The 15,541-nt window shown below is 38.6% G+C and overlaps 1 protein-coding gene across 3 annotated transcripts in view; it reads right to left on the reverse strand.

The window, feature by feature from the left end:
* Window positions 1–15,541, reverse strand: part of LOC137078303 (cyclin-dependent kinase-like 5) — a 121,654-nt gene that overhangs the window by 56,067 nt on the left and 50,046 nt on the right. For all 3 annotated transcript variants that reach the window (XM_067445481.1, XM_067445482.1, XM_067445480.1), the window contains exon 3: window positions 8,216–8,250. In XM_067445481.1, coding sequence (XP_067301582.1) covers window positions 8,216–8,250 — 35 coding nt within the window. The remainder of the gene's footprint in view (window positions 1–8,215; window positions 8,251–15,541) is intronic.

Below are 15,541 nucleotides of genomic sequence, written 5' to 3' on the forward strand. Positions count from 1 at the left end.
TATATAAAACTTAAACAAAATAAAAAATACTATTGTAATATTTACTTTAAAATAAAATAAAATATTTGATAATAATAATAATAATAATAATAATAATAATAATAATAATAATAGAAATATTGCTATTGTAATATTCACAGAAAAATAGATGATAAAAATAAAATAAAAATCCCTCCAATGTGAGCTCTTCTCTATATCAGTGTCAGTGTTTCTGAACTCCTGAAACGCCTCCACTGTGAACACGTCACAATATTCCTCATTTAAATACTGAATATGCAGAATAAAGGGGCGGGGCCTGCTTGAGTTAGTTAGGAGTGTGTTGAAACTGCCGGTTATGGTAAGGGGCGGGGCATTTCCCAAACACCAATCACAACACACTGCTCCAGCTGACCAATGTTGACAGAGACAGGAACTAAACCGAGTTACAGACAGACTGGGAAGAGAGGAGCCGCAACAATGGAAAATATGAGGAAATAATCAACATTCAAGCAGGAAAACAATTAATTTTTTAATATTCTGTGAGTGTTTAGGGGTAACATCTGACAGGTGAGGGAATTAATCACGACCAACCGCTCAAACCAGACATTCAGGTTCCTTAAATCTGCTCAAGCATGTCAAGTCTTGATCGGAGAAAAACAGACTAAACCACTACGGACAGAGAGTTGGCACACCCACCACACACACACACACACACACACACACACACACACACACACACACACACACACACACACACGCGTAAATCAAGGGCAGAAAACAAAGATTAAAACACGTTTTACACTTCAAAATGTTCTTCCTCAGTATTTGCGTCTTGTTTTGCAGTACAAACATCTAAACCTTCTTAAAGGAGTCATGGCATGAGAAATCACATTTGCCTTGATCCTTTGACATAAAAGGTTTTTTTGCACCATTAAAATATCCTGCAAGTGTCAGAGCTTTAAACATCCTCCTCATAAACAATCTCCAAAAACAGCCCGTTTTAAAATTGCGGCATCTGTGATGTCATAGATTTGCATATGCCCGCCTCCAGAGCAAGACATATGGATCAACATTGGATCAACCAATAGTTACACATCATTGCATCATAGGCCACACCCACTTAGACAGAGGGTCTAAGATACATTTACTTGTGAAGATGACAAGTTAAAAAAAATATATCAAAAATTGATTTTCATACTTAAAACAAGAACATGTCAAGAACCAAAACTTAAGCCCGTTAGCAGGCCGGTGAATCTCAAATAGTGAAATAATATTCCTTTCTTGACCTGCGCTGTTCCCTCTCTCGACTCGACATTTGAAGCGCGCGCACGTGTGTGTGTGTGAGTGTGGTGCGCGGTTATATCCATCGATCGTGCGGGATATGTAATACAGAAATAATAGTCCAATCAATCGCAGGTGGATGAGAAATAAATCTCTCAAATTGTGTTTGTTTGATAAAGACGTTCACGAGCCCTGTGATCAAGAGAATCATTGCTCCCTCATGTGAACTGAACTGACATTAAATATGCAAATCTCATCCAATCTTAGCCACACACACATACACACACACACACACACACACACACACACACACACACACACACACACACACACACACACACACACACACACACAATGCTACGCACACAACACAAGTGTCTAAATATCAAATCTGTTTGTGTCTAAATATCAAATATCACTGATGGCGCATCCGTGCCATCAGCGTGTGTGTGCGTGTGTGTGTGTGTGTGTGTGTGTGTGTGAGACAGCCTGTTTATGTGGTTTATGAGGACACAAATGTGTATAACTACATGGGTATTACACTTTTATTACACTATAAATGTGGATTTCAAATAGCTTTAAAACATACTAAATCATTTTTTTTTGAGAAAGTAAAAATGCAGTGTTTCCTGTGATGGGTAGGTTTAGGGGCGGTGTGTGTGTGTCTGATGGGTAGGTTTAGGGGCGGTGTGTGTGTGTGTGTGATGGGTAGGTTTAGGGGCGGTGTGTGTGTGTGTGATGGGTAGGTTTAGGGGCGGTGTGTGTGTGTGTGATGGGTAGGTTTAGGGGCGGTGTGTGTGTGTGTGTTATGGGTAGGTTTAGGGGCGGTGTGTGTGTGTGTGATGGGTAGGTTTAGGGGCGGTGTGTGTGTGTGTGTGTGTGTGTGTGTGATGGATAGGTTTAGGGGCGGTGTGTGTGTGTGTGTGATGGGTAGGTTTAGGGGTGATGTCTGTGTGTGTGTGTGTGTGTGTGTGTGTGTGTGTGTGTGTGTGTGTGTGTGTGTGTGTGTGTGTGTGTGTGTGTGTGTGTGTGTGATGGGTAGGTTTAGGGGCAGGGGCAGTGTAAGGGGATAGAAAATAAGGTTTGTACAGTATAAAAACCATTACGCCTCTGGAGAGTCCCTGTAAACCACATAGACTAACATGTGTGATAGGGTCCATATTATAAGTGTTTGATGTGAATGCTTTTATATTATCTTTATACAAGCTCAGAATATATCAGCTGAAATGAAGCAGTCACCTGAAACTGCAAAGAAACTGATAATGATGATGGTGACCAGCCTTCAGTGAAACCTGTGTGTGTATAACTAAGAATACACACTGACCTCTTTTCTCACCGCGCCGCTCTGAGACTTCTCTAAGAGGAGAGCACAGGTGCATTGTGGGAAAAGAGAAACTGCTTTAAGGAAGCAAAGGCTGAACTTACGATATATATCAAGCACCAATGGAGCGTCAACCGAGCCAACCTGGCAGATTATCAAAAACATCCCAAATCCACCAGCACGCGGATATATTTAGAGAATATTTTCTGGTGAATATCGTTCAAAATACATTTCCTGAGGACCAGAGAACTGCAAGAGGAGCTCTGCTGAAAAGTTACAAATAAATATTAATTAACATAAATACATTTAAGTAGAAAATTGAGGAAAAAAATATGTAAAATATAAATAAATAGATTCAAAATAAATATATATCAATATAAAAATGCAATTAAAATATGCTAAGGGATCTGCTAAAAAGTTATGAAACTTTAGAAAAATAATCTAAATGTAAATAAATACACACACACACACACACACACACACACACACACACTCACACACACTCACACACACTCACACACACTCACAGTCACACACACACACGCACGCTGACTCACACACGCTCACACACACACTCACACACACTCACATTTACACTCACACACACTCACTCACTCACACTCACACACACTCTCACACACTCTCACACACTCTCACACGCCCACACGCCCGTTCGCTCACGTACACGCTCACGCTCACGCTCACTCACGCTCACTCACGCTCTCACGCTCGCACGCTCGCTCGCTTAATATAAAGACTAAACTAAAATAATTGTTGACTAAAATATTAAATTAAATCAACATTAATTTAAATAAATTAATAATTAAATGTACTAAATACATTATAGATTAATAATTAATTTATTAATGATTAATGAATTAAATATATTAATATACAATATTAATCTATTTATTTAAAACAAAAAAATAATAAAACATTTAATAAATAAACTGATTTGAATAAATAAATACAATATACAAAAATAAACGTATGATTAAAAATAATAACGTGTGTGTTTGGGCTGTAAGGGCCATTTGCAGATCTGATTTAATGTTTTACAAACTGCAGACATTTTATTATATTATCGAAGTTGTTTCAGGGGCTCAAACTACATCAATCCTGAAGCACGTGAGCAGACGATCAAGATCTGGGGGATCAGATTCAGGTCTAGCGAATTGATGAAGAGACTTCAGTCCATCTGAATGATGAGATCGATCCAAATTCAGAGGGGTAGTGTTCAGAAATTACCAGATCTTAATAAATAGATAAAGAAATCTTAATAATAATACAATAAATAATGTAATATAATGCAAAACGTGCATTCTCAATAAACAGGGGTTTCCAAACTGGAGTACGAGGAAAAGCTCAGAGAAAAACTCTGAAATAATGTAAAACAAATAAACACATTTATTAAACAATTCATTATCATATTATCATATTTTATCATATCATCATATATTATATATATTATTTTCATATTATGATAGGATAATAATTATAATTATTATAATACACATAATTCATAACCCTTAATAAATTAGAGTAAAATAAAAAAGATTTAAAGAAGTGAAATTAGATTTAAATAAATATAAAAATAATACATTTGATTTTTTTTATTTCAAAGATTGAAAGAAATGCATGATTAAACCAAGTCCAATTTGATTTGATTTAATAACTAAGTGTGATTAAAATATTTTTTTAAATAAGTCAAATTTTATTTAAATAAATAATTTGATTAAAAATACAAAAAATATTAAATTTGTCAAACTTGATCAAAATAAATAAATCATTCAAATAAAGAAAATTGTATACAATAAATAAATAAATAAATAAATAAATGTACTACAAATAAAATAAATTGATTAAATCAGTCAAAAATTATTGAAATTAATATATACATGATCAGTTGTTTTAAATAAAATGTATTAAGTCAAATTTGATTGAAATAAATATGAATACATAATACATTTGATTTAAAAAAAAATGAAAATTATTAAAATAAGTTGAATTGGATTGAAATAAATAAATAAATAAATAAATAAATTAGTTAAAAAATATTAAATAAGTAAAATTTTATTTAAATAAATAAATGATAAATTTGATTAAATTAAAGAAAATTATCAAACTAAGTCATAATACAGTATTTGATGATTTTTTTAAATAAGTCCAATTTGATTGAAATAAATTAATTAATTAGTTTAAAAAAAAAAAAATTAATAAAAAAATTTTTTTTAAATTAAAAATAAGTCCAACTTGACTGAAAAAGATGCATAAATAAATAATGAATTTGATTATAATAAAATATTTTATTTGAATAAATGAAATAAATCAAATTCAAACTGCTCCTGCACTGAAGAACAGCTTGGACTGTAGAGGATCATGTGACTCGCTTCAACAGCACTGACAGAATCTCAACTGAAGTGTGTGTGTGTGTGTGTGTGTGTGTGTGTGTGTGTGTGTGTGTGTGTGTGTGTGTGTGTGTGTGTGTGTGTGTGTGTGCCTGTTTATTTGGTTTATGAGGACACAAATTTGTATAACTACATGGGTATTACACTGGTATTATGTGTGGTATATAAATGTGGTTTATGAGGACATATCAAATGTCCTCATAATTCAAATGGCCTTAAAAACATACTAAATGATGTTTTTTTGAGAAAGTAAAAATGCAGAATGTTTCCTGTGATGGGTAGGTTTGGAAAAAACCGGTAGGAAAATACGGTTTGTACAGTATAAAAACCATTACGCCTATGGAGAGTCCCTGTAAACCACATAGACCAACATGTGTGTGTGTGTGTGTGTGTGTGTGTGTGTGTGTGTGTGTGTGTGTGTGTGTGTGTGTGTGTGTGTGTGTGTGTGTGTGTGTAGCATGAGATGAAGTGAACATCGGCAGGTGAGAGCAGCAGATGGAGTGAACCGAGTGTGTTTGGGTCAGAGAGAGAGTGTGTGTGTCGTGTTAACAGATCGAGGCTGCGCTCCATCTGTCTCATGACCGGAGGAGATATTAATAGATAAACTCACATATGTCACGTCATGGACACACTCTGTCAGCGCTGATCACAGACCTGTTACTACTGGGACCGTCTTAACACTACAGCACACGCTATCAAACTAGTAATGTGGCATACCCAACAGAAAAATATGACAAAATATTACAAGATAAATCTGTTTTTATATACCGGTATGTCTTTTCTGCTCATCAAAGCTAGGTGGACATTATCCCGCTTATTACACGGCTACTAGTCTCAAATAAATTAGACACAAAATATTGTCTTGAGATTAAATATTTGATTAGCTCTTACGCAAAGCTTCCACGAAGAAAAACAGTTCCAACCTGCTTTAAGCCGTTATCTATTGCTGCTAAATGTTGAAAATGAATGCTGAAAGGGTTAGTTCACCCAAACATGAAACCAAGCCTATGATTTACTCACCCTCAGGTCATTATAGGTGTTTATGACATTCTTCTTTCAGACAAATACAATCAGAGTTATATTTAAAAAGTCCAGGCTAACGTTAATCCCAGCAGTAGTTGGAGTTGTGTTTGAAGTCCATAAAAAATGCAGCTGTCCGTCAAATAACGTGCTCCACACGACTCCGATGGGTTAATAGAGCTTCTGATTCGAATCGATGCGTTTGTGTAAGAAAAATATCTATATTAAAAACGTTATAAAGGAAACCTGCCTTGAAGTCTTCCATTGTAACCCACGGCTGTTTAAGCCACAAGATGGCGCCAGCGTTAAGCACAGAAGTAGTACCGGTCAAGATAACTCGTAGTACCCGGATGAGCGGGTGTTATCTGGAAATAAGTATTTCACAGAGCCGTGTAATAAACTCAGATAACAACCGCTCATCCGGGTACTACGAGTTATCTTGACCGATTCATTTTCAACATTTAGCAGCAATAGATAAAGGCTTAAAGCAGTTGGAACTGTTTTTCTTCGCGGAAGCTTTGCGTAAGAGCTAATCAAATGTTTAATCTCAAGACAATATTTTGTGTCTAATTTATTTGAGACTAGTAGCCGTGTAATAAGCGGGATCATGTCCACCCAGCCGGTTGTTATCGCAGAATAAACCCCTTCAGATTGACGCTCCGCTTCGCGTCGGGGTCCTGATCACTCTCTCAGGGTTTATTCTGCGATAACAACCGGCTGGGTGGACATTATCCCTTACTTAACATACCGCTGGAATGCGCGATTGACCAATCAGAATCAAGTATTTCACAGAGCCGTGTAATAAAACGCAGCTAAACACCCCCTAAATTTAGTGCATATGATTGGATATTTGCTCATATCAGCGCGCAGACACACAGGCACACTTAGACAGACCCGAAATAAACTGAAAGGAATATTTTAAACGGAGGGAAATGGAAATAATTAATTAATTGCAAAACCGAATTGATTTTGAACCAGCACGTATTGAACCGTGAATGCCGTACCGAACGGTTCAACATTTTATCGAGTATTGTGACATCCCTAATATACGATATAGAAATCATATGGATATAATGACACATTAGTAGTTCAGTGTTTGCTCAGTTAGCTTGGCTTTAGGTTTAATGACTTATTCAAACATGCGTCGAGAATGAGTCGAGTGCATTGCATTATGGGACACACTATTGACTGAAGGGCGTTATGGTTGTGCACGGCACATTTTGGCAGAAAATCATATAAATGTATATATAAGTATAATGTACATGTTTTTCATGTGTACAGCAAAAATGGTACACTGTAAAAAAAAAATTTGGTTTTTGTTGGTTTAACTTAAAAAAGTAAGTAACCTGGTTGCCTTAAAATGTTGAGTTTATTGAAATTAAAAATATGAGTTGATAAAATTAAGGAAATTTGTTTAATAAATAGAAACTCAAAATATTATTGTATCTGATAAATCATGAAAATAGCACTATTTGGCATGTTTCACAGAGTCATCAGAAATAACACACACACAATTACCCAATATGCTTACAAAATCTTTTAATAATATTTTAATAAAGGTTGTTGAATCTCAAAAAATGTTCATTGTATTAACTTAAATTTTCATTTCAATTACCTCAAATTTTTAAGGCAACCAGTTAACTTTTTTCCTAAATATTTTTTTACAGTGATGGTAGTACATTATTATAAACCGCTAGTTTTGCACAGTGAGCTTTGGTTGTATATTATGTGTATATAATTTGCATACAGTGCATTCAACACTACCAGTTGGTAAAAGGAATGAATATGAATATGAAATCGGATCAGAACAATGTTTTCAACACTGATTATAAATCCCAAATATGTCTTCATATCCTCATCTGAGAGTGATTAGTGAAGGATCATGTGACTCTGAAGACTGGAGTAATGATGATAAATTCAGCTTTGATCACAGGAATAAATTAAACTTTACTATATATTCACATAATTATTAGTTATTTTAAAAGATAATAATATTTCATTATTTTTCTGTATTTTTGACCTAATAAAAGCAGCCTTGGTGAGCAGAAGAGACTCTTTTAAACACATTTGAAAATGTTAATTATTCCATTATTACTTCATACTACTTTTCTTTCAAAAATGTAGAACTATGGCCTTCTGAGCACACGTCTAAGGCTGCAGATGAGCTGAAATAATACGTCTCTCTCTCCAGAGAACAACACTGTACCTTGTGTCTGCACTTCAGGACGACGCCGTAAGCTCCTGCCAGAGAAAGAGAAAGAGAGAGAAACAAACAGGTTTTACTCAAACTTTCACCCAGTTCTACCTGTCATTCTCAGCAGATTCATGCAGCCGCGCCAAAACCTCCGTCCAAAAACCCTGAGCGTTTTGTGTCTGATGAATAAAGCGATTGACGGGAGGAGGACGGAGAAAGAAGAGGCATTGATTTACACACCTGACAAAGAGAGAGAAATGTTAAGAGAACAGTAAGAACATCCTGTTTTCACTTAAGACCTCTGGGACGCGAGCGCAACGAAGGGCCGGATCGCTGCCAGCGCGTTCGTTTCATCAGCACAATTCATTAGAAATCTCACAAGAGCACATTTAGCCCAAACAATCTGCAAATTGGCACGCAGGTGTTTGTGGCCGGGACGGTTTTTTTGTGCCTTTTTTGACGGAAGTGTGTGTGTGTGTGTGTGTGTGTGTGTGTGTGTGTGTGTGTGTGTGTGTGTGTGTGTGTGTGTGTGTGTGTGTGTGTTCGCTCGGGTTCTGGCACTGCAGATCGGATCAGATTGGCTCTATCTGTGGCACAAATCTACAATCCCACAGGAGACGCAGATCTGAGCGCATCCCACAGATCCCAGAACACATTTACCACAACCTGCTCAATGTCAAGAGCTACAGAGCGTCACAGTGTACACCAATCAGGCAGAACATTATGACAGATGAGTAACACTGATGATCTCTTCATCACGGCTCCTGTTAGTGGGTGGGATATATTAGGCAGCAAGTGAACATTTTGTCCTCAGAGTTGATGTGTTAGAAGCAGGAAAAATGGGCAAGCGTAAGGATTTGAGCGAGTTTGACAAGGGCCAGATTGTGATGGCTAGATGAAACTGCAGCTCTTGTGGGCTGTTCCCGGTCTGCAGTGGTCAGTATCTATCAAAAGTGCTTCAAGGAAGGACGAGTGGAGAACCGGCCACAGGGTCATGGGCGGCCAAGGCTCATTGATGCACGTGAGGAGCGAAGGCTGGCCCGTGTGGTCCGATCAAACAGACGAGCTACTGGAGCTCAAACTGCTCCAGAAGTTAATGCTGGTTCTGGTAGAAAGCTGTCAGAATACACAGAGCAGCTCAGTTTGTTGCGCTGACCTGTGTCCATCGCCGAAAGCACCAACAGTGGGCATGTGAGCATCTGAACTGAAGGTTTGATTAACATTAAAAACACAGTAGAAGTTTTATTAGGCTGCTGTCACTTTAAGAGCAAACTTACATATCCAATGCAGTTACACAAGCGCTTTATTTCTCAACTGCTTATGTTCACTTAAAGGGTTAGTTCACCCAAAATTAAAATTAGACCATGATTTACTCCCCATCAAGCCATCTTAGGTGTATATGACTTTCTTCTTTCAGACAAATACATTCAGAGTAGAGGTCGACCGATTCATCGGATTTGCCGATTAATCGGCACCGATAGCTGGTTGGTGGAAGAATCGGTTATCGTCAAAAATCAATACCGATAGTTTTTCCGGTTTGCGTCCGTTGCGGGAGCGGCTGAGAAGGCTGCTGTCATTACACAGTAGCCTACGAGAGCTCTGAGAAGGGTCTGCTGGCATTATAAAGCGCGAGAGCGGCCTCTAGAGGCCAAATATAAAACTATCACTGTTTACATTAACACATGAGGACACGCGAGGCTGTGCTTCACAGCACTGACACATCTGATGCGCGTTTAAAACACCAACAGACAAACGGTGTGAATACAGAACACTTCAGTACATGTTGCCGAATCATTATAAAGTCATTGATTTGTTGACTAGATGCTTTAGCAGGGGAAGAACAGCAGTATATGTACTTTGTCGTCGAGGCTGACAGGACGCTAATATTAGCAGCAGCGGTTACCTCAAGCATTTAAAACTATGTAACTGAGAAACTTTTTTTGATGTGAGAAACTGTATCATGCATCCGACAGAAATATAAACGCATTAGACGTCAATACATGTGTTGTTATTTTGATAAGAAAACCGTTGTGTTCTAAAAAAGCGAACTGTTTGGATTTATATGAAATTATAACACTTAATATAATACAATAATATTCAGTTTGTAACATTAAGTGAGGTTAATAAATGCTGTAGAAGTATTATTCATTGTTAGTTTTATCTGTTAACCTGTTTATGCACTATGAACTAATATGAATGATTAAGGTAGAATTGTATTGCTTGAATATTAATACATGCTGTAAAATGTGCATTACATAATGCATTTAGTTCATGTAAGCTAGATAAATACATCATTGTTAACAAATAGGACTTTCAGTCTGTTACCTGACATTTACACACGTTGCTAGGTTATAGCTAAAGAAACATTTATGTGTAATATTTTAATATTTTAGTTATTTTCTATAGAATTTTTTTTCTGTCAGAACTCATTTTAATATTTTCATATTTACATATGAAATTTAACACATTTTCATGGTTCAGTACTTTTTTAAATGTCTTGTAATAAAGTTCAGCACTGCTTTTTTACCTGTTATTTTATATATTATTATTATATTTTAATCTAGTATCTTTTTAAAAACTATCGGTCGATTAATCGGTTATCGGCAAGCGAGGTCCAACCTAGCTATCGGTAAAATCCACTATCGGTCGACCTCTAATTCAGAGTTATATCAACAACAACAAAAGTCATGGCTCTTCCAAACTTTATAATGGCAGTGAATAGGAGCCCAACATTTGAAGCCCAAAAAAAGTGTATCTATCCATTATAAAAGTAATCCACACGGCACCGGGGGTTAATAAAGGCCTTCTGAAGTGAAGCCATACATTTGTGTAACAAAAATATCCATATTTGACATGTTATAAAGTAAGTATCTAGCTTCCAGCGGACCACCTTCCATATTCAACTTGCGCGAAAAACGCAGGTGTATTTTTTCATTATTTTGAACAGTTCTGCATACAAATGCTCTAAATGACTATATTTTTATTTGAAGTTTGGAAGAAATGTTGTCAGTAGTTTGTAGAACAAATAAAAAATGTTGGTTACATTATCTTAAAATGCCATTGTTACAGTGTAATTATATATTTAATACTAAGTAAAAATTAACTACATGTACTTACTAGATTAGAGGGTTAGGGTATGATTAGGGTTTTGATGAGGGTTAGTTGCATGTAATTATCCATAATTTACTCTTATTACAATGGTAAGCACATGTAACATATGTCATAAGGACACTGTAAAATAATGTCTTAACAAAATGTTCATTTGACACATACCTATAAATAATAGATCCAGAGAAACTGCTCATTTTGCTGTGGTCTATATATACACACACCATAAACTGGACTAACCATAGAGAAGAACTCAAAGGCATAACTTGATTTTTTTTTTTTTCAATAAAAGATGATTCATATGATTAACGATGATGGAGCCAACGTTTCATATTTTCTGAGATAATAAGATGTTAAGATATGATCACTTCACAGTCATGAATAATGAAAAGAGAAAGACGTTTATCATAGATCAGGATAATTCTTACTTCAGCATTGATGAGAAATCAGACATTAAATCTCTCAATTAGACAGCAATAAGACTAAATGGAGGCTTAGTATCCTGCTTTTCAAGTATCTATTTAAAGTACATTTATTTCATACTTAATATTCTATAAACCCATTAACATCATTGAGCATTTCATTTAATTTATTGCACAATACACATTTCTTAATATTACACCTAAAACATGTTTTAATATCACTATTAATAAGGATAGTAAGATCTCTGTATAATATCAGTCTTTAAAGCAAGATATTTAAAGTGTACCTGAAGTATAGTTGCACAATCAAATATACTTACGTATATCTTTAGCTGAACCTCAGCACTATTTCTGGATAACTAAAGTACATTAAGTGCAAAAGTGCCGACAGTAAAACTGAAGTGATTTTTATGACCATGGGAACTTGGACCTTGGTGACTCTTTAGTTTTTGTTATTAAATCTTTAAATGGCCTAGCACCGGGTTATCTTTCTGAAATGTTAAACTCACAGTCCATTAAGGTCACTTTGACTTCTCTCGGTTCGCAGGTCTAAGTTAAAACATAGAGGGGACTCACTCCATCACTGAAAACCAAACGCGTACGACTTCCACGAGTGCGGCAGCTGCTGCGGGAATATAAGCATAAGATTTATCTCAATAAGAAACGTTTTTGTTACAAATCAAACTTCAAACCAAGAACTGGAACTGGATTAAGGGAATTTATTGGAAATACGGCATACAGAGGCAGCATGGCTATTAATATCTTTGCTCTCCTGCTGGTTTCGCTCTGTGGCTGCTGGTCCGGCCACACTGGCGGTGTTGTCTTAAACGTTTTAAAAGGTCCCATGGCATGGATTTTTTATTATTTTATAAAATTAAATCGATTAAAATATTTAATTGTGATTAATCGCAGATTGTCATGAGTTAACTCGTGATTAATCGCAATTTAATCACATTTTTATCAGTTCTAAATGTACCTTAAATTAATATGTTTAAGTTTTTAATACTCTAATCAACATGGGTATGGACTAGGGGTGTCCTCGACTAAGGATTTACACATTCAAATCAGAATTTTCAAATCTCTCTATGGTCGACCGATAGTCGAATCCTCTGTGTGTGTGTAAACCATAGACCGGAAAAAAATAAACGGTATAAACGGGTTGGGAAGGGCAGGACACTAGTCAGCAGGAGGCTAAGACTATTTTTATTTTACTTTACACACGACACACAGCCACCACTTTTAATAAAGTGATCAAAACTATACACTACACATTCGTAAATTAACCGTTCTCTCATAACATTTAAAACCGCAATCGAAACACAGAACATCACACAAATATATAAAAGAACATTTTGATAAATAAACCTAAAAAAATACCTGCCTAGAGAGGAAAAGAACACTTTGAGTGCGTTTATAAGCACGTCCTTAAGCCGATTGTGCCTAAAGGGGGGTCTCACACCGGACTGAAGCTCAGCGCCGTGTCTCAGGATCTCACACCGGACTGAAGCTCAGCGCCGTGTCTCAGGATCTCACACCGGACTGAAGCTCAGCGCCGTGTCTCAGGATCTCACACCGGACTGAAGCTCAGCGCCGTGTCTCAGGATCTCACACCGGACTGAAGCTCAGCGCCGTGTCTCAGGGATCTCACACCGGACTGAAGCTCAGCGCCGTGTCTCAGGATCTCACACCGGACTGAAGCTCAGCGCCGTGTCTCAGGATCTCACACCGGACTGAAGCTCAGCGCCGTGTCTCAGGATCTCACACCGGACTGAAGCTCAGCGCCGTGTCTCAGGATCTCACACCGGACTGAAGCTCAGCGCCGTGTCTCAGGATCTCACACCGGACTGAAGCTCAGCGCCGTGTCTCAGGATCTCACACCGGACTGAAGCTCAGCGCCGTGTCTCAGGATCTCACACCGGACTGAAGCTCAGCGCCGTGTCTCAGGATCTCACACCGGACTGAAGCTCAGCGCCGTGTCTCAGGGATCTCACACCGGACTGAAGCTCAGCGCCGTGTCTCAGGATCTCACACCGGACTGAAGCTCAGCGCCGTGTCTCAGGGATCTCACACCGGACTGAAGCTCAGCGCCGTGTCTCAGGATCTCACACCGGACTGAAGCTCAGCGCCGTGTCTCAGGATCTCACACCGGACTGAAGCTCAGCGCCGTGTCTCAGGATCTCACACCGGACTGAAGCTCAGCGCCGTGTCTCAGGATCTCACACCGGACTGAAGCTCAGCGCCGTGTCTCAGGGATCTCACACCGGACTGAAGCTCAGCGCCGTGTCTCAGGGATCTCACACCGGACTGAAGCTCAGCGCCGTGTCTCAGGGATCTCACACCGGACTGAAGCTCAGCGCCGTGTCTCAGGGATCTCACACCGGACTGAAGCTCAGCGCCGTGTCTCAGGATCTCACACCGGACTGAAGCTCAGCGCCGTGTCTCAGGATCTCACACCGGACTGAAGCTCAGCGCCGTGTCTCAGGATCTCACACCGGACTGAAGCTCAGCGCCGTGTCTCAGGATCTCACACCGGACTGAAGCTCAGCGCCGTGTCTCAGGATCTCACACCGGACTGAAGCTCAGCGCCGTGTCTCAGGATCTCACACCGGACTGAAGCTCAGCGCCGTGTCTCAGGATCTCACACCGGACTGAAGCTCAGCGCCGTGTCTCAGGATCTCACACCGGACTGAAGCTCAGCGCCGTGTCTCAGGATCTCACACCAGGCAGACGAGAACATTATATACGTGCGAGCTCCATTTTGAATCACTGCACGATGAGTGTATCTTGTAGCACAGGGTGAAATCAGTACATTCACGGTTTGAGGGAAATATACATTTAAACGCCGCGGACAGGCGTCAAAAGCCGCCGTCGGTGTATATGTGTTCGAATTCGCGTCCGGTGTGAAGCTCAGTGCCCTTAAAGGGGAGATCGGTCAGCGCCGCGACACGACTTTATAACACTAATATTGAGCACCCCCATATTGCCAAAATGGTATGATCCTCGTTTCATAACACCCGCGAAGATTCGACCATGAGATCAGGGGTGCTTTTACACTGGCAGTTTAATTTAAAACAGGGCATAGCTCTTAACCAAAGAGGGAAACACACTCTACTACGATTCAACCAAACTAAGGGTGTGTTCACACTTGTAGTTCGGTTAGTTAGGTTCGTTTGGACAGGACCAAAAAACAAAAACAAAACATATAGTCCTGGTCTGCTTAGCGTTCACACTGGCATTTATAACAGCGAACCTAAAGTTACCGAACCAAAGGCTTAGGGAGACGCTCACAACCTGATTGGTCGGCTTATATGACGGAGGAGCTGCTTACCGAACATTCAAAACAATGCTGTGTGCCGGATTAAACGCCATCATTTTATGCGTGTGGCATTATTTTTACCCGTTGAGAACTCATGAAGAGCTCATAAAATGTTCAAAACATTCAAAACAGCAGCAGGATTTCCTCCGTTGTGCAGAAAAGAGACGGCCGTCTCTTATGCAAAAGAGACAAAGTTCTTGTCATCTGTACCGACAAATGGCCAACACAGGTCCTCTGATGAGAAGAGCCAGGTTTGCTTTTTGTGCGTTTTTTTAGCATTTTCGAAACATGCTCGTCGGACCAAATATTGATGAGGCACTTCCTCGTTGCTCCACGTTTGCCCTCTAACGTTAACGTTACTCATTTTGGATACACCAATCTTTCCACGTCGTCAAATCAGCTGACTATGCGTCGCACCTTGTGACATTACGTCCGGTTTTTCGTTCGTTTACATGTGTTTGGTCCGTGTTGCGTTCATATTTCAATCGAACC

Source organism: Pseudorasbora parva, chromosome 6 (genome assembly GCF_024679245.1).
Source record: "Pseudorasbora parva isolate DD20220531a chromosome 6, ASM2467924v1, whole genome shotgun sequence".
NCBI classification, from domain to species: Eukaryota; Metazoa; Chordata; class Actinopteri; order Cypriniformes; family Gobionidae; genus Pseudorasbora; species Pseudorasbora parva.